The sequence below is a fragment of the Dasypus novemcinctus genome, chromosome 13, assembly GCF_030445035.2.
Source record: "Dasypus novemcinctus isolate mDasNov1 chromosome 13, mDasNov1.1.hap2, whole genome shotgun sequence".
Lineage (NCBI taxonomy): Eukaryota > Metazoa > Chordata > Mammalia > Cingulata > Dasypodidae > Dasypus > Dasypus novemcinctus.
The window spans coordinates 48,114,223-48,133,781 of NC_080685.1; the positions used below are offsets into that span (position 1 = coordinate 48,114,223).

At 39.6% G+C, this 19,559-nt stretch overlaps 1 protein-coding gene across 9 annotated transcripts in view; it reads right to left on the reverse strand.

The window, feature by feature from the left end:
* Positions 1 to 19,559, reverse strand: part of SCYL3 (SCY1 like pseudokinase 3) — a 50,510-nt gene that overhangs the window by 15,489 nt on the left and 15,462 nt on the right. For 5 of the 9 annotated variants that reach the window (XM_004464158.5, XM_004464155.5, XM_012527426.4 and 2 more), the window contains 3 exons: positions 4,963 to 5,148; positions 2,959 to 3,072; positions 1,004 to 1,060 (listed from right to left, as the gene is read on the reverse strand). In XM_004464158.5, the coding sequence (XP_004464215.1) occupies positions 1,004 to 1,060; positions 2,959 to 3,072; positions 4,963 to 5,148 (357 nt within the window). Of the gene's footprint in view, positions 1 to 1,003; positions 1,061 to 2,958; positions 3,073 to 3,508; positions 3,578 to 4,962; positions 5,149 to 19,559 lie in introns of those variants that run through there. The other 4 variants (XM_058310100.2, XM_071207568.1, XM_058310099.2 and 1 more) reach the window with 2 other exon arrangements.

Here is a 19,559-nt window from a genome sequence, read left to right on the forward strand (position 1 = left end):
TATGGAAACAAAAAGTTTCACAAAACAACACGTTGCCTTACTACCTAATATGCCCAATGACATATTTTATTTCATTTTACTCTTTTCAAAATGCTAGTCACAACCCCTACACTGATTTAAAACCCACAAAACACCAGTCTGAAAAACACATAATAAAGATTTGGATAAATATGACTTATTTCAAGTTGTAGGCCTATACATACATAAGTTTAAAGATGGGTTTGTAATTATTTGCTTGCTAAATAATTCTTTGGGGCTCAGTATTTAATTATAGTGACTATGAGAACAAGTTTAAAGGGAGCACCTGCTTTTGAGTTTATTAGCAAGCATAACTGTCTTTATCAGTGCCATACTATTAATACTCACTCTTCTGTGAATCTTAGGAATCCTAACCAATGGCCAAGTTTTCAGATGAATGGCTTAAGTGAAGCACATTAAAGGACCAGGGATGCTGCTTTCCCAAGTATTATGGCTTCCAGCAAAGCAAGTACAAAGACTTATCATGAAATAGGTATGAACCAACCCTGTTCGCATGGAAATATCTCTAAGTACAAAGAAACATCACTGGTGTTGTACAACCAAAACTGTATGCTGAGAGTGAAAAAAAAAAAAAAGGCTCCCTGGCTGTGGTAATAAGATTAATCTCAGGGAGCAAATGTGGCTCAAGCAGTTGAGCAACCGCCTACCACATGGGAGGTCCTAGGTTCGGGTTCTGGTGCCTCCTGAGAAAACAAAAACAAACAAAAAAACCAACTCAAGGAAGCCAATGTGGCTCCATGGTTGAGTACTGGCTTCCCACATACGAGGTCTCAGGTTCATTCCCTGGCCCCTGTACCCCAAAAAGAAAAAAAAAAATCTTGGAAGCTTTCAGGATCAGAGGAAGCACGGGGTACCTACAACTCAGCAGAGAAAGAGTGAGAGTGGAGGAAAGCTGTTCTAAGTTTCAAATTTATTTACCCAAAGAAGCCTTAGCCTTTGCTACATCTAAAATATATCATCTTACCATCTCTTCAGGAGGGACAGATGCTGGGTCTCTTACTGACTGAATACTCCTCAGAAACTGGACAGGGAAATAAATTAAGGAAAATAATTCATACATGTGTTTGGTGAATCACTTATGCCAAATTACAAAAGCAAAGAAATGGAAATAACAGTAATGAAATCTTCAAATCAACTCCACACATTAAATATACAAATTTAATCTTCCTAATTAAAAAATACAAATATAGGACCTGGCAGAGCACAAAGCTTAGCAAAAAATAAATGTGAGTTTCCTTTCTTTTGCCTTCACTGACTTGAGACACCCTCCACTATTCAGAGGGGTCTCTGCATCTGATTCCCAAATGGAAACTGGAAATACTTCCTCCTCATCGTACTTACATAGTAACAATTATGAGGTCTGGCTAGCATAGGAGAAATCTAACATTACTCTTCGCACTGAGTCCAGGCAATCCCAAGGCTTGCCACCAAGCCTTATATGAAAGTTGAGGGCTTTATACGCTAAGGAGACAGGCTCAACATCCAGAAAACAAGAACAGTCATTTGCTCAAAGATTTAGGGTTTTGGGGAGTTAGGAAATAAAGTGATGCAATAAATTCCTTACTCCCAACCTGGTATTCACAACCTAGAATATAAACTAAAAATTTCGATAAATCATGCTGAGTGCCACAGAAGCACACAAGGGTGATTTTGTTGGGTAGGGGAAGGCCTGGGGGGCGGGAGGGCCTCACAAAGAGGATACTTAAACTAGATCTTAGATGAAGTTTCTGCATTTCAGGAGCTGAGGGGAAGAAAGGTAGTCCAGCAGCAGTTGGGCATACAGAGGAAGCAGCAAGGAAGGAATGGGCACATCTGGAAACACAGCTGAGCTGTGTGGAACAGGATGGAACTGGAGTGTGGCTCAGTGAGAGCCAATGAAGCTGAAGGTACTTCAGGGAAGAGATTGTGAAGGGCCCGCTATGCCGTGGTAAGGAATGTGGAATATCCCCCACCAGAACGATTACACAGTAACCTTAGTATACTAATTAAACATAAGTGGAATTCAAAGGAGAAAGTGATCAACAGGGGCAGAAATAATCAGAGACGTCTTCATGGTAGAGACAGCATTTGAAGTGAGCAAGAGGTCACAAAGGTGCACATCAGAGAAGGCCCAAGTGTGAAAGTAGCACGCTGGAGAGTAGCAGAAATTACGATGGTGCCAAGAGGCCAAACAGTGAGCTGTCGCCTCATTAGGTGTCTTAGGACAGGAGTGGATGGTTATTTTTTATTTTTTCTTTGGAAGAAATCTAGCAGAACATGCACAATGGTCAAAAGAAGAAACAAATAGGGAATAAGAAGGTTCATTAACCACCTAAGGGGGAAATGTGTAGATGTCTGTTAGGAAAAAAATGTTAAGAAGTGCCATAGAGAACAGCAACACAGCCCTCTAGGAGAAGTAAGGCGCCGCCTCTGTAACAGGTAACTTTGGGCAACTTGGACAACTGTTTGCTAGACATCTCTTGCGAACCTAATATGTGCCAGTCACTCTTCTAAATAGAGACAGAAAGATCTAAACTAATATGTGCCCGTCGGTCTTCTAAATAGAGACTAGCACACCCTCAGGGAGCTCCAGCACTGGTAAGGGAGACACACTCAAGGAGCTGCAGTCGTAAGCCTAAGTGGCGGGACAGAGGTGCAGGGCACTGTAGGAGCAGGGGGAGGGCGCTTAAGTCATTCAGTTAAAACATCGGAACCTTTTTATCTCCCGGTCTCAGGTTCCGAGTTCATAACATGAGGAGATGGAAGACATGTCCACCAGTGCCCCTCTGAGGAATTAAAATCCTACCATTCATCGAATATGAGCATTGACAAAAAAGTCAAGTCTCCAAATACAAGGTCACCCTCCCTCGGAGGAGCAGGAACCCCACAGCAGGACGCTGTCAAACCCTGAGTACCAAAGGCCGCCCAACCCCGGCTTACCTCTGGCGTGGCCTCCGGAACTTTACAGACGGTCTCCATCCCTCCTAGCTTCCAGTGCCCGTCTTCACTCACGAACACAGACGACAGGCAGACGTTGTTGTGTGTTAGGTTTCCCTGCACGAAAAAGAAGAGGAAGAAGACTGATACTCCAATTTCTGAAGTTAAAAAAATAATAATAATAACCAAAAAAGATCATGACAAGTCTTCCCACTTGTGGCATAATAAATGCAACTATGATTTTAAGGAACAACAAATTGAATGAGCCTGTTTAAGCATTATGAGGTTAGAAAAAAGGAAAAATGCAATGGAAGGGTTTATGGTCATTAGCTCCTCCTGCCTGGTGAGGCAGGTTAATAGAGACAGTAAAGCTATTACACAGATGTCGTCACATCCCCATTTCTACAGAAGTCAGGAGATACATGTGCCCTTAAGCAAAAATTTACAAGTCTTTAAAGCCTGTATTGTTTGCTGCCCAATGCCTTTAAAGATAAAATTACTTTTGCTCCCATAGGTTATTTTTATTAATTTTCTCCTCTAAATTCTTTCTCACCTACATTCTATCACGAACCCAGATCCACTTCACCTGAAATCTTGTCAGAAGACATTAAAAAAATTCTACCTGAAGAAGAGGAAAATGGAATGATAAGGACCACCAGAAATATCCCACAAACCACAGAAGAGCCAAATTTTAAAGTATAAAAACTGTATAGTTAAATAAGTAAAAGGGAGGTAGAAAATGAGACCAGAGTTCAAGTATGTAAGTTTTTTCCAAACCAGAAATCATTCCATAGACAAAAGAACACTAAAATATTCTAACTACTATACTAAATATGTTCATATTTTTATATAGAACACTCCAAGATATATATATATGTATTTTTTTAAAAGAAGGTTTAGAATAGTATGTATGGTATATGGTATATGTTTCTATTTGAGGAAAAAATAAAAGCAGAATAGATATACACATACTTGCTTTAAAAACACAAAACACATTTTTTGGAATAATTCATTGATCACCATGGTTGCCTCTGAAGAGATGAATTAGGGCACTGGAATCAGAGGTGAGACAGTACTTTTCCCTGTATATGCTTGCATACTTTTTGAACTTTTTACCATGTGCATGCACTTTTTTCCAAAAAAGAAAATATTTCTCCCCAGTGAAGTATTATTAATAATTCTTGTTATAACTTGAACACTCAAACATATGTCTAAGAGATCATAAATTAAATCTGATATCTGGAGAATGTGACCCTCATTAATAGGGAAAACAAACAAAACAAAATGAACGGGTGTTCTGAAACTGTGATTTTTCAATTTAATCTTGGAGAGCTGCCAAGGGCCTTGATACACTGGAGTGTAAACCTCATTAAGCAACAGTATCTCAATAAAACTATCCAAAACTAGACCCGAAGTAAACATAGCAAGGACCACATTTTCCCCATAACAGCATACAACACCAAGAGCATAGCACACCAGCTACAGCATAGCTAAGGGGCCCTACCCACGTAAATGAGAAGGCATTTGTATCTGCTAAGCCTCTTCCTAAGAAATGATTGTTTTTTCCTTCAAAATCTAAAATGGGACAAAACGCCTAAAAATAAATCAGAACTTTGGTCTACAGCAGGAGTGATGTTAAACCTTTTTCTACCTTAATAACAAATGCCAGCTGCAGCTATTTTGAGGCAAATACTATAGGTATCAAGTACTATAGGCATCAAATGCTACAGGTATCAAATGCCATAGGTATCAAATACTATAGGCAGGCTACAACAAACTGCTAAAGTTCTATAAACAACTGCCCAGAGGCGGGGACCACATTCCACAAATGAGCCACCTGTGCCTCCTCTTGTGCTTTCCAATGTGCTGTTTTTCCCGAGGAAGCTTTTTAATAATCACTGTAACTTATAATTTCTATATACAGCATAATTTACAAGCACAACCACCACATCATTCTCTCTGGCCTCCATCAAAGCCTGCAATGCAGACCGTGTATGGTTTACTCACTCTGTCATGAAGGAAGGTAAGAGCCAGCAATATGTCATAGATCCCAGCACAGACCTCTGCAGAAGACAACGTTTCCAAAGCCACTTCCAGAGGCTGCACTCGCTCAGTGACAAGATGAATGCCATCTGCTTCCACAGTACAAGACAAAAATCTTAGCAAGCAAGGGTGTCGTAGTGTCTTCAGGTGCTTTAAAAAAGAACAAACAGAAGAGGCGAGGATTTTAATGACTCTGAGCCAGATTAATTATAGTTTCATATACATCCCAGCAAAAATTGGAAAAGGTATGCTTGAATTCAAAGTCCTCTCCAGCACCCTATTTCCCCTCCCCTCCTCTCCCCCCCCAAATTTCAAATGAGACAAAGAGGAATCTATGGATTGTTCTGGCTTTATTCCATCTACCAACATTTAAATAACTCTAGAGAGATTTCCACTTCCACTACAGCAGTGCCCCCTAGAGTCCAGTACTCCCAAGGATGACTGCTACAAACTCTAAACAAAGTCCCCAAAACAATCAACTGAGAATATTGAAAAGTAAACAAAAGTATATGGCCAATGGAGAGGATTCAAAACTTGGAGAGGCAACACAGAGGGGCCCAGTATGGGGCTTCTTCTCCTGCTCAGTTCTAGGTGTGGAAGGCAGGCCCGAGCTGCAGAGAAATGCAGCGCAGGTGGCTAAGACCTAGACAGAAATCCTGTCATCTTTTCTAGCCAGGATGAATCACAGAAAGAAAGCCTGTTGGGCCAGAGAATGAAGGAAATATCCCACAGAGGAGCTAGCTGGAGGATGAGGTACCCAAATGTGGCAGATACCAACAAAATTCAATTTGAACTACCAACCATAGTTGGAGTGAGGGGAGTAGCTCAAAAAGTTGAATCTAATGGAGCCAAATGCCTGTTCGATCATATATATCAACATTCTCCATAATTACCAAGAGTCGACACAATATGGCATCGAAAATCTCCAGGATACAATCCAAAATTACTCAACATACAAAGTGACCAATCAGTAATAGAAAAAAACAATCAACAAATAACAACTTCGAAGATAATTCAGATGATGGAATTATTAGAAAGAAATTAAAGCAGCTATTATAACCACTCACCTAAAGGTAAAGGAAAACAACTATAAAATAAATGGAAGGACAGAAGTTCTCAGCAGAGAAATGGAAATTACAAAAAAGAAGTACACTGAAAATTTAGAAATAAAAACTACAAAAATAAATTCAAAAGATAGGCTCAATAACAGAATGAGGGAAGTGGATGTGGCTCAACCAGTTGGGCACCCACCTACCACATGGGAGGTCCTGGATTCAGGTCCCAGTGCCTCCTAAAGACAACAAGCAGATGCCACACCCACTACAACGAGCTATAGACGCTGCACCTGTTGCAAAAGCTAGACGCCACACCTGCCACAATGAGCTAGACACCACACCACCACAATGAGCAGACTACAATGAGTCACTACAATGAGCAGATGCCACAGCCAGCAGATGGCACAGCACACAGTGAGTGGATGCTCAGGACGTTGAGCACTTGCCTCCCATGTGGGGGGTCCTAGGTTCAGTTCCTGGTTCCTGGAGAAGGCAAGCAAACAATGAACAGAAAGATAAGAGAACCATCTGGGAGAGGGAGGGAGATAAATAAAAAATATCTTTTAAAAAATTAACAGAATGAGGATGACAAAAGAAAAAAGTCAATGACTATGAAACTAGATCAACAAAAATTATATAATCTGAAGAGAAAAAATAACTAAATAAATGAAGAGAGACATACATCACGGTAGGTAGGCAGGGCTCAAGGCTCTCACAAAAACAATGGAAGGTCAAAAAGCTGTTCAAGGGAGTTGCTTTGGGGGTGTGCAGACAAGGAGCGTATTCTCCAAGAGGGCAAGGGACAGAGAAACAAAGAATCCTAAACAAGAAATGGGAGTCAGGAGCTGGCACCCATTCCCAACCCTCAAGGCGAATAGTGTAGATAAAACCCATGGCTCACTGCAGCCAACTGAGATGGGAACAGATGTCTTCCTCCCTTCGGAAGAGGGAGGCTGCAGTGAAGAGGGGAGAGTGGTTTCTCTTCAGTGAGTTTGGCCCGCAGAGCCCGCTTTGAATCTTGGCTCTGACCAGACGAGAATCACGGGCTAGTGGAGGTTCAAAGAGATATCTCCCTGGAAATAGTCATTGACAAACGCCATCTGCTGGCTGGCCAGGAAATTGCAATAAGAAAAAAATGCTTTGTGGGGTATCTTGTCCCAGGACCCCTTAGATCAGAACCGCACACCATTAGTGAGGCCCTAGCCCTACTGTGATACATAAGCTGGGCAATTTTAAAGGCTTAGAATAAACTGAACCAAAAATCAAAAAAGAGCCAGGAAACAAAACCACTATGCAAGAGAGAGAAATTGACCATAGAGCAAATTCCCCAGTATTCTCAGATGCCCAGACATCAGCAATAAATTACATGCCATGATAAAAAACAGGAAGAGATGGCCAGACCAAAGGAATAAACAAAAATTACAGATGAGACACAGGATTTAAGACAACTAATCAGGGAAGCGGACTTGGCCCAGTGGTTAGTGCGTCCATCTACCACATGGGAGGTCCGCAGTTCAAACCCCGGGTCTCCTTGACCCACGTGGAGCTGACCCATGTGCAGCGCAAGGAGTGCCCTGCCACGCAAGGATGTCCCCCGCATAGGGAAGCCCCATGCTCAAGGAGTGCGTCCCATAAGGAGAGCTGCCCAGCGCGAAAGAAAGTGCAGCCTGCCCAGGAATGGCGCTGCACACACAGAGAGCTGACACAGCAGGATGACGCAAGAAAAAGAAACAGATTCCTGTGCCACTGACAACAACAGAAGCAGACAAAGAAAACGCAGCAAATAGACACAAAAAACACACAACCGGTGTGGGGGGGGGGGGAGAGAAAGAAATAAAATAAATCTTTAAAAAAATAAAAATAAATAAGACAACTAATCAATGATAATCACACCAATCTCCTAAATTAATTCAAGGAGTTGAAGGAAACTATGACTAAAAGAGTTAGAGGATATTAAGACAACACTGGGTGAGCATAAAGAGCAATTTGAAAGCCTGCGACGAAAAATAACAGGGCTTATGGAATGAAAGACATAATGGATGAAATTATAAATACACTAGACATTTAAAAGAGCAGATTTGAATTGGTGGAGGACAGAATTAGAGAGTTGGAGGACCAAGTATCTAAACTTGAAAAGACATGATAAGAGAAAAAGAATGGAAAAAATTGAAGATGGCCTCAGGTAACTGAATGTTAATGCAAAATGCACAAACATACACATTATCAACATCCCAGAAAGAGAAGAGAATGGAAAAGCAGAAAAACATATTTGAGGAGATAATGACCAACATTATTTACAAAAGACACAAATATCAATATCCAAGGATAATAAACCTAAAGCAGAATAAATCCAAATAGACCTATTCTGAAACACCTACTATTCAGAATGACAAACACCAGAGATAAAGAGAGGATTCTGAAAGCACCAAGAGAAAACAACACATCACATACAAGAGAAACTCAATAAGATTAAGTGCTAATCTCTCATCAGAAACCAAGGAGGTAAGACAAAAGTGTTATGATGTATTTTAGGTACTGAAAGAGAAAAATTGTCAACCAAGAAAAATTTTTCCAGCAAAACTGTCCTTCAAAAATAAGGGTGAATTTAAATTCTTACAGCAGTAAGAAATGAAGTCGTGAACCATATGACAACATTGATGAATCTGGAGGACATTATGTTGAGTGAAGCAAGCCAGACACAAAAGGACAAATACTGAAGGACCACAAGATCATGAACTAAATGAACTATATAAACGTATGGAGTTAATAACTAGAATACAGGTCACGAGAAAACAGAATGAGGTTAGAGAATGGGAAGTCGAGGGTTAATCTGTGAACTGGTAAAAGGCTATTTGCTAACCTTTGGAAAAGGTGAAAACACATCATAGTGTTCATAACTAGCAGTACTTTTATTTGGGGATGACGGGTTAAAAGGGAACGTCTAAGGTAATGTATATTAGTAGAAGGAAAGCTAAGAAATGTAATATGGGACTGTATAGCATAGTGAAACCTCAGGTGAAATATGAATATGGGTAATATTGCATATATAAGACTGTTTTTTTTTGAAACTGAACAAATGTATGTGAATGTGACAAGTTGTTAAGAGCAGACAAAAAACATGCAATGTGAAAGAAAACAGGCACAAAGTACTACATATTGCATAATTAAATAAAAAGTAGATACAAATCAATTTATAAAGATGGAATTAGATTAGTAGCTATGTACAGTGGGGGAAGAATAGAGGCTTGAGAGATGATGGCTAAAGGGTGTGGAGTTTTCCTTATTGGTAATGAAATTGTTCTAAAAGTTTTTGTGTTAATCAACGCACAACATTTTGATTATACTATAATAAAAGCCACTGATTATACACTTTGGATGGAATGTATAATATGCAACTATATATAAATAAAACTGCTGAAAAAAAAAGGGGGGATACAGCAAAAGCAGTGGTAAGAGGAAAATTAGAAGCCCCTCTCTACTCACATTAAAAAAGAACAAAGAGGGAAGTGGACTTGGCCCAGTGGTTAGGGCGTCCATCTACCACACGTGAGGTCCGTGGTTCAAACCCCGGGCCTCCTTGACCCATGTGGAGCAGTGCTGATGCACACAGGGAGTGCTGTGTCACACAGGGGTGTCCCCCACGTGGGGGAGCCCCACGCACAAAGGGTGTGCCCTGTAGGGAGAGCCACCCAGCGCGAAAGAGGGTGCAGCCTGGCCAGGAATGGTGCTGCACACACGGAGAGCTGACACAACAGGATGACGCAACAAAAAGAAACGACAGATACCCATGCCGCTGACAACAGCAGAAGCGGACAAAAAGGAAGACAGAGCAAATAGACACAGGAAGCAGATAGTCGGGGGGGGGGGGGGGGGGGGGAGGGAGTATAAATAAATCTTTAAAAAAAAGAGCTAAAATCAAAGACCTAACTGCACCTGGACGACCTAGAAAAAGAAGAGCAAAGTAATCTCAAAGCATGCATAGGAGAGAAATATAAAAGAAGAATAAACAGAAAAAGAAATAGAAAAGAAAGAAAAACCACACAATCAACAAAACAAAAAGTGGATTCTTCAGGAAGATCAACAAACTCAACAAACCCTTAGCTAGACTGACAAAAAAGAAAGATGCAAGTAAATAAAATCAGAAATGAAAGGGGGAGATATTATCACTGACCCCACAGAAATAAGAGATAGGAAGATACTATGAACAACTGTACACCAACAGACTAGACAACCTAGATGAAATTTTAAAATTCTGAGAAATATACATAACCTACAAAGACCACAGAAGAAATAAAAGACTTCAAACAAACCAATCACAAGTTAAGAGATTGAAACAAATCATCAAAAATCTCCCAGAAATGAAAAGCCCAGGACCAGATGGCCTCAAAGGTGAACTCTACCAATCATTCAAAGATGATCTAACACCAATCTTGCTCAAGCTTCCAAAAATTGAACAGGAAGGAACACTACATGATGACAATATCACCTTAATACCAAAACCAGACAAAGATACTATGAAAAAAGAAAATACAGACCCATTTCTCTAATGAATATTGACGTAAAAAACTCAACAAAATATAGCGAACTGAATCTAAAAGCACATTATAAGAATTATAAACCACAATCAAGTGGGTGTTATCCCAGGTTTGCAAGGATGGCTCAATACAAGAAAAGCAACTAGAGTAATAAACCACAATAATACATTGAAGAAAAATGAAATGAAAATCTCGACTGACACAGAAAGATATCTGACAAAATACAGCATCCTTTCTTGATAAAAAACACTCCAGAAGAGGGAGCAGATGTGGTTCAAGCAACTGAGCGCCCGCCTCCCACATGGGGGATCCTGGATTCAGTTTCTGGTGCCTCCTAAAGAAGATAAACAATGAGCAGACAACAAGCAGACACTGAACAAAAACAATAAGCAGACAATGAGTGAAAGCAGTTTTCTAAGCAGAAATGGAAAAGCCAAATATCAAATATATTTCAAAGGGTAAGGGCCCCAAACAATCAAAAAGTTCTTAAAAAAAGAAGAAAGAAGTTGGAGGACCCTTACTTCCTAACTCTAAAGCATATTACTTAACTACAGTTGTAAAAACAGCTTGGTACTGGTATAAAGATAGACACATTGACCAATGGAACCAAATCGAGTACTCAGATACAGACCTCACATCTACAGTCAAGTGATTTTGACAAGACTGTCAATCCCATTCAGCTGGGCCAGATCAGTCTATTGAATAAATGGTGCTGGAGAATCGGATATGAATATCCAAAAGAAAAAAAAGAGGGCCCTATCTCACACCTTATACAGAAATTAACTCAAAATTAATCAAGCACCTAAATAAAAAAGCTACAACCATAAAACTTTCAGAAAAAAAATGTAGGGAAACATCTTCAAGATCTTATGATAGGTGGTAGTTTCTAACCTTTATACCAAAAGCACAAGCAACAAAAGGAAAAATAGATAAACGGGACCTCCTCAAAATCAAAAACTTTTGTTCTTCAAAAGGCTTTGTCAAGAAAGTAAAAAGGCAGCCTACTCAACAGGAGAAACTATTTGAAAACCACATATCCAACAAGAGTTTGATATCCATGTTATATAAAGAGATCATTCAAGTCAATGATAAAAAGACAAGCAACCCAATTAAAAATGGACAAAAGACTTGAAAAGACATTATTCCAAAAAATACAAATGGTCAAAAAGCACATGAAAAAATGTTCAGCATCACTAACTATTAGGGAAATGTAGATCAAAACTACAATGAGATACCATTTCACACCTTATAGAATGGCCATTACTTAAAAAAACAAAACAAAAAACTACAAGTGTTGGAGAGGATGTAGAGACATAGGAACACTCGTTCACTGTTGGTGGGAAAGCAAAATTGTGCAGCTTCTGTGGAAAACAGTTTGGCAGTAAGTACCTCAGGAAGCTGAATACAGAACCACTTCCATAATCTAGCAACCCCATTAATAGGAATATATTCAGAAGAACTGAAAGCAAGGAAGTGAACTGATATTTGCACACCAATGTTCACAGAATTATGCACAAATTGCTAAAATATGGAAACAGCCCAAGTATCCATCAACTGATGAATGGATAAACAAAATGTGGTATATACACACAATGGAAAACTATTCAGCTGTAAGAGGAAATGAAAGTGGGGTGCATATGACAACATGCATGAATCCTGAGGACATTATGTTGAGTGAAATGAGCCAGACACAAAGGTCAACTAGTATATGGTCTCAATAATATGAACTGTACTAGTTTGCCAAAAGAGTGCTCATGCAAAGTACCAGAAATCTGTTATTTTATAAAGGGTATTTACTGGAGTAAAAGCTTACAATTACAAGGCCTTAAAGAGTCCAACTCAAGGTTGCTTTCTCACCACAGGTCAGCTGCTGCATGCTGAAGCAAGATGGTAGCTCTTCTTCCTGGGCGTCCTCTTCCTCTTGAGGCTGAGGACCCAGCTTCTTCCCAATCTCAGCTGCAGGCTGGCCTAGGGCTTGTCTCTCAGGGCTTCCTATATCATCTTGGCATAGAGCTCATTTCTTCCTGGGCTTTCTGCATCAGCAGCGGCTCTCTTCCCAAGATCAGTTGTAAAGTATCAGGTGAATGGTGCATTTCCTCCCGGGGCCCCCAGGATCAAACATGACAGAGCTCTCTCTCTTCCCGTGGGTCTTCCTGAGTGAGTGTTGATTTATATCAGCTCACCAAGGGGGCAGGGGCTCAACCTGAGTCACACCTTACTGACATGGTTGAATCAAAGCCCTAATCCTAACAGGTAATTTAATTAAGAGCCCCTCAACTGAACCCAATATAATGAAAAGGATGTCACACCCAGAAGAGGTTAGTTTACAAACATAATCCTCCTCTTTTGTAAATCATAAAATAATCTCAAACTGCCAATGAACTAAATACAATGTAAACTCTAGAGTACAGGTTACTAGGAAATAGAAATGGGTTGAGAATGGGACCTGATGCTTAATGTATATAGAATTTTTAATAAGGTTTATTGCTAAAGTGTGAAAATGAATAGAGTAGATGGTAACACAGTCTACTGAGTATAACTAACACTGCAGATTTATAATGTGACTGTGACTGAAAGGGGTAGTCTGTGGATGTAGATGTTAACTGAAAGGAAGCTAGAGAACAATTTAGGGACTATATTACAGTGATTTCAGTGGTGGATAAAGATTGTGGTTAACCAGTATAAATAAAAGAATGTTCTTTTAAAAAGTGTTAAGAATATGGTGATAAATGGGAAAGTTACAACTAATGTAACTTATGGGCAATAGTTAACAGTAATATTGTAATATTTTTGCAGTAATGGCAATGAAGATATTTGTCAAATCTAAGGGAAACAAAGGAGTATAAGGGGGTAAGGGACTTTTCCATTTGTAATGAAAATGGTCTAAGATTGACTGAGGTGATGACAGCACAACTGTGATGAAAACAAGAGCTACTGAGCAGATACTTTCAACAGACTGTATAAAACATGAGGCTGTACAACACAGGGAATCCAGTGGTAGAAGATGGACTGTTGTTAACAGGACAAATATAAGAACTTACTGTCATGAATTATAAAAAATGTGTAATACTAATACAGGGTGTTAAAAATCAGGTGGGTTGGGAGAAAAATACACCAAATGTAAGCTATCAGCTATAGTTAGTAGTAATATTTTGATGCTGCTCTTCCATGATTTGTGACAAACGTTTCACAACATTGGTGTTGGTGGTGGGAGATGTATGGGTGCCTTGTATGATGATACAAGTCTGTTTTGTAAATTCACAAATTTTACTATACATTTATTATGTATATTCATGTATGAATGATATACTTCAATAAAATTTTACTTTAAAAAATGAAAAAGATATAAAAATGGTGATTAGGAAATAATTTCAACTGAATGGCAAAGAAAATATAACAAATAAAAAATTACTCAGATGGCAAATGAGTAAGGAGTTCCTAGAGTCAGCTCATGCTACAGGGCAGTTAGTAATCACCCAGAGCTATCTAAAGTACCTGTTTGGGGGGCCCAGGAGACCAGAAGTGTATCCTGCAACATCCTTGAAAAAACGGAAGGAGACTCCCCATCTACAGTGAAGTTGTGCTGAGTAGAGCACCTCACACAGCAGAGGCCAATGTTCATCCTCCACGGGCAGCACAAGCTGTTTTGGGAGCTGTTCTACAGCTGGAGTTGGAAGCTCCATTTCCCAAAGATGGAGGAGAAAGGCATGGTTGGCTACCAACTTCAGCTACTGATCAGTAAATTCAGATGACTAAAGTATAATCATAAGAACAGCTAAAGATTGAACCTGTTCAAGTTGGAAAAAGACCGGTCACCACCATTTTAACTCTGTCCCCAGCATGAGGGGAAGCAGAGCTGACTGAAAATCAGTGACGGTAGTGACCAGCTTCTTTCCACCCAGATCAGACAGCAGCCCTAGCCTAGGTTCCAGCTCCCCCTCTGGCAGGGAAGAAGCTGGTGGAACCCTCACCAGCCTCTCCAGGTAACTACAGGCACTTCTGGTTGACATAGAACAAACAGCTGGACACCTAGAACTGCATCCCCACACCCCAATAAGATAGGAGAGGAGCTGTGCTTCCTCGGCCTTTCTGGGTAACTGCAAGCACTTTTGGTCCACACAGACTAGTTTGTTGGGTGCCTTCAATTCCATCTCCAGCTCTCCACCCCTATAAGATAGGAGGGGTTGGGGGTTCCTTTAGCCTCTCTGGGCAACTGCAGGTGCTTTCGGCCTGTACAGACTGGATACTGGGACACATATAGCTCCATCCACGCCTCCCAAAAGGATAGATGGGTACTGGTATTTCCTCAGCCTCTCCAAGCAATGGCAGGCACTTTTGGCCTAAATGAACTGAACTGCTGGGTGCCTGTGATTCTATCCTTTAGGGGCAGAAGTTGCCCTCAGCCTCTCAGGGCAACTGCAGGCACATTTAGCCCACAAAGATTAGACTGTTGGGTATTCCAGAAGGTCCATTCCCTTCCCTGGCAGGGGAGAAGGGGGACTGGTTCTACATCAGTTTACCTGGGCAACTGCCATCATTGTACACTTGTATGGCATAGACTGTAGTCCACATTTGCAGCTCCATCCCTGACCTAGGCAGGGCAGAAAGGGGCATGTAGTTTCATCAGTCTCTCCTCGCAACTGCAGATGGTCTTGGCATGCACAACTTGGATTATTATACATGGCACTGGCTCTGTCCCTACCCCTTGCAGAGAACAAAGGTGGTTGCTCAGTCCCTGGAGCAACCACAGCTTCAGCCTCCATAGCTTACAATACCAACTACATCCTCAGCTCCTACTCCACAAACAGCAAGGGGGAAAGGGCAAGAAAGCCCTAAATTAAAGAGAGAAACTGCATTTGGAATAAATAAATCTAGTAAGCCAGATGCCAAGACAACAACAAAAAATTATAATCCATACCAAGAAACAGGAAGATATGGCCAGTCAAAGAAACAAGGTAAGCCTCTAGATAACATAAAGAAGCTGAGACAACTAATCACAGATGTTCAAATAAATCTCTTTAATAAATTCACTGAGATGGCTAAAGAGATTCAGGATAAGAAGATGACAATGGGTGAGCACAAAGAAGAATTTGAAAGCATACAAAGAAAAACAGCAGATCTTATGGGAATGAAGGGCACAATAAATGAAATTAAAAAGTACACTGGAGGGAGCGGATGGGGCTCAAGCAGTTGACCACCCACCTCCACATGGGAGGTCCTGCATTTGGTTCCTGGTGTCTCCTAAAAGAACAAACAAAAAACAATAAGCAAAACAAATGATAAAACCAACTCAGGGAAACTAATGTGGCTCAATGAGTGAACACCGACTTCCCACATAATAGGTCCCAGGTTCAATCCCGGCCCTCGGTATCTCAAAAACAAGAACCCTAGAGGTATATAACAGCAGATTTGAAGAAGCAGAAGAAAGGATCAGTGAACCTGAAGATGCAGCCTCCAGAAAATGAACACACCAAAGAACAGATGAAAAAAAGAATGGAAAAAAATTGAACAGGATCTCAGGAAACTAAATGACAGCAAGAGATACGGAAACATATGTGTCATGAGTGTTCCAAATGAAGAAGAGAGGAGAAAAGGGCAGAAGAAATTTTGAAGAGATAATGGTGGAAAATTTCCTAACTCTACAGAAGGACATAGATATCTGTGTCTAAAAAGTACAACATTTACTTCCATCCGAATAAAATAGAATAGACCAACTCCAAGACACATAAAAATCAGAATGTCAAATGCCAAAGACAAAAAGAGAATTCTGAGAGCAGCAAGAGAAAAGCAATGCATAACATAGAAGGGATACTCAATAAGTTTAAGTGTTGATTTCTCATCAGAAACCATGGAGGCAGGAAGGCAGTGGTATGATAGACTTAAGATACTGCAAGAGAAAAACTGCTAGCCAAGAACCTTATATCTGCCAAGACTGTCTTTCAAAAATGATGGCGAGTTTAGAATATTCATAGATAAACAGAAACTGAGAGTTTGTAACCAAAAGACAGGCTTGGCAGGAAATACCAAAGGGAGTGCTACAGCCTGGAAAGAAAGGACAGGAAAGAAAGGCTTGGAAAAGAGTCTAGAAATGAAGATTATATCAGTAAAAGTAACTGTCTTAAAAGAGTGGTAAAAATAAAATATGACAGATAAAACCCAAAAGTCAAAATTGGTGAAATAAGAACTCCCTTTACAGTAACAACATTGAAATTGAATGTTAATGGATTAAACTCCCCAATTAATAGACACAGACTATCAGAGTGGATAAGAAAATATGAGCCATCTATATACTGTCTACAAGAGACTTACCTTAGACCCAAGGATACCAACAGATTGAAAATGAAAGGCTGGAAAAAGATATTCCACGCATGCTGTAACCAAAAAAAAAAAAGGCTGGAGTTGGAGTAGCTATACTTACATGAAGTAGACTTTAAAAGCAAAGCTCTTATTAGAGACAAGGAAGGATATAACATTAATAAAGAGGCAATTCACCACTCTCTGCACTGGATAGAACATGTGGAGACAGAGGATCAATAAAGAAACAGAGAGCTTGAATTACACGATAAGTGGACTAAACCTAATAGACACATACAGAACACAGCATCCCAAAACAGCAGTATATACATTTTCTCAAGTGCTCATGGATCTTTCTCCAGGATAGACCATATGTTGGGTCACAAAGCATATCTCAATAAGTTCAAAAGATCAAAATTATACAAAGCACTTTCTCTGATCATACTGGAATTAAGTTGGAACTCAACAAGAGGCAGAAATATATGGAGATTAATCAATACACTCTTTTATAAACAGTGGGCCAAAGAAGAAATTGTGAGAGAAATCAGTAAGTATTTAAACAAGAATGAAAACAAGAACACAATATATCAGAACGTATGGAATGCAACAAAGGCAATACTGAAAGGGAAATTGAGAGCCCTCAATACTTACATTAAAAAAGAAGGAAGAGCTAAAATCAATGACCTAACTGCACAGCTGGAGGAACTAGTAAAATAATAGCAAACTATTCCCAAAGCAAGTAAAGGAATGAAATAACAAAGATCAGAGCAGAAATAAATGAAAATGGGAACAAAAATACAGTAGAGAGAATTAACAAAACCAAAAGCTGGTTCTTTGAGATGATTAAAAAAATTGACAAATCAAAAGAGAGAGAGGATGCAAATAAATAAAATAAAAAATGAAAACAAAAACATTACTATTGACCCCACAGAAATAAAAGAGATCATAAGAGGATACTATGAACAACTGTACACCACCAAATTAGAAAATGAAGACGAAATGGAAAAATTCCTAGGAATAAAAGAACGACCTACACTGAACCTAAAGGAGAGAAGACCTCAAAATCAATCACAAGTAAAGTGACTGAAACAGTCATCAAACAACTCCCCAAAATGAAAAGCCCAGGACCAGATGGTTTCACAAATGAGTTCTACCAAGCATGCAAAGAAGATTTAATACCAATCTTACTTAAGGTCTTCCAAAAAACTGAACAAGAAGGAATGCTATTTTATGAAGCCAATATCACTCATTTTATGAAGCCAATATCACCCTAATACCAAAGCAAGGTAAAGATATTACAAAAAAAGAAAATTACAAACCCATTTTCCTAATGAATATGAATGCAAATATCCTCAACAAAATACTTGCTAATTAAATTCAACAACATATTAAAAGAATTATTTATCAAGACCAAGAGTTTCACAGCAAGCATGCATGGGTGGTGCCACACAAGAAAATTAATCGGCATAATATACCACATAAATAAATCTAAGAAGAAAAATCACATGGCACTGTTGATTTATGCAGAAAAGGCCTCTGATAAAATACCATATGCTTTCTTGATAAAATTACTACAAAAGATAGGAATCGAAGGACTTTCTCAATATGATAAAGGCCATATATGGAAAACCCAGAGCTAACATTATACTCAACGGTGAAAGACTGAAAGTTTTCCTGTAGAAATCAGGGACAAGGATGCCCACTGTCACCACTGTTGTTCAATATAGTGTTAGAGGCTCTAGCTAGGGCAATCAGGCAAGAAAAATAAAAGGCATCCAGATCAGAAAGGAAGAAGTAAAACTTTCACTATTCACAGGTGATATGATCCTATAGATAGAAAGTCCCAAAAAATCTACAACAAAGCTGCTAGAGCTAATAAACAATTTCAGTAGAGTGTCAAGATACAAGATCAATATGCAAAAATCAGTGGTGTTTCTATACACTAGTAACATGTGGAACTGAAATGATGGTTCAGAAACAGACCCTCATATCTACAGCCAACTGATTTTTGACAAGCCTGTCAAACCCACCCAGGTGGGTAAAAACAGTCTATTCAACACCTGGTACTGGGAGAACTGGATATCCATATCCAAAAGAAAGAGGACCCCTATCTCATACCTTATAAAAAAATTAACTCAAAATGAATCAAAGACCTAAATATAAAACTAGAACCATAAAGCTCCTAAAAGAAAATGCAGAAAAACATCTTCAATATCTGGTGATAAGTGGTAGATTCTTAAAACTTATATTAAAAGCACAAGCAGTGAAAGAAAACATGGATAAATGGGACATCCTCAAACTTAAAGCACTTTTGTGATGCAAAGGACTATGTCAAGAAAGTGAAAAGGCAGCCCACTCAATGGGAGAAAATATTTGGAAACCACGTATCTGATAAGAGCTTGATTTCCACTCTACATACAACAGTAACAGCACAAGTAGGGAAGTAAATGTGGCTCAAGCGATTGGACTCCCATCTACCATATAAGAGGTAGATGTTGATGATGCTGTTTCCCAGGGCCTCCTGGAGAAGGCAAGGAGGTCCATGTGGGGAGCTGGCCCTAGTGGAGAGCTAGCCCAAACAGAGTGCTAGCCTGGGCAGCATGCTGGCCCTCACAGACAGCTGGTGTAGCAAGATGACACAACAAAAATAGACACAAAGGAGAGACAATAAGAGACG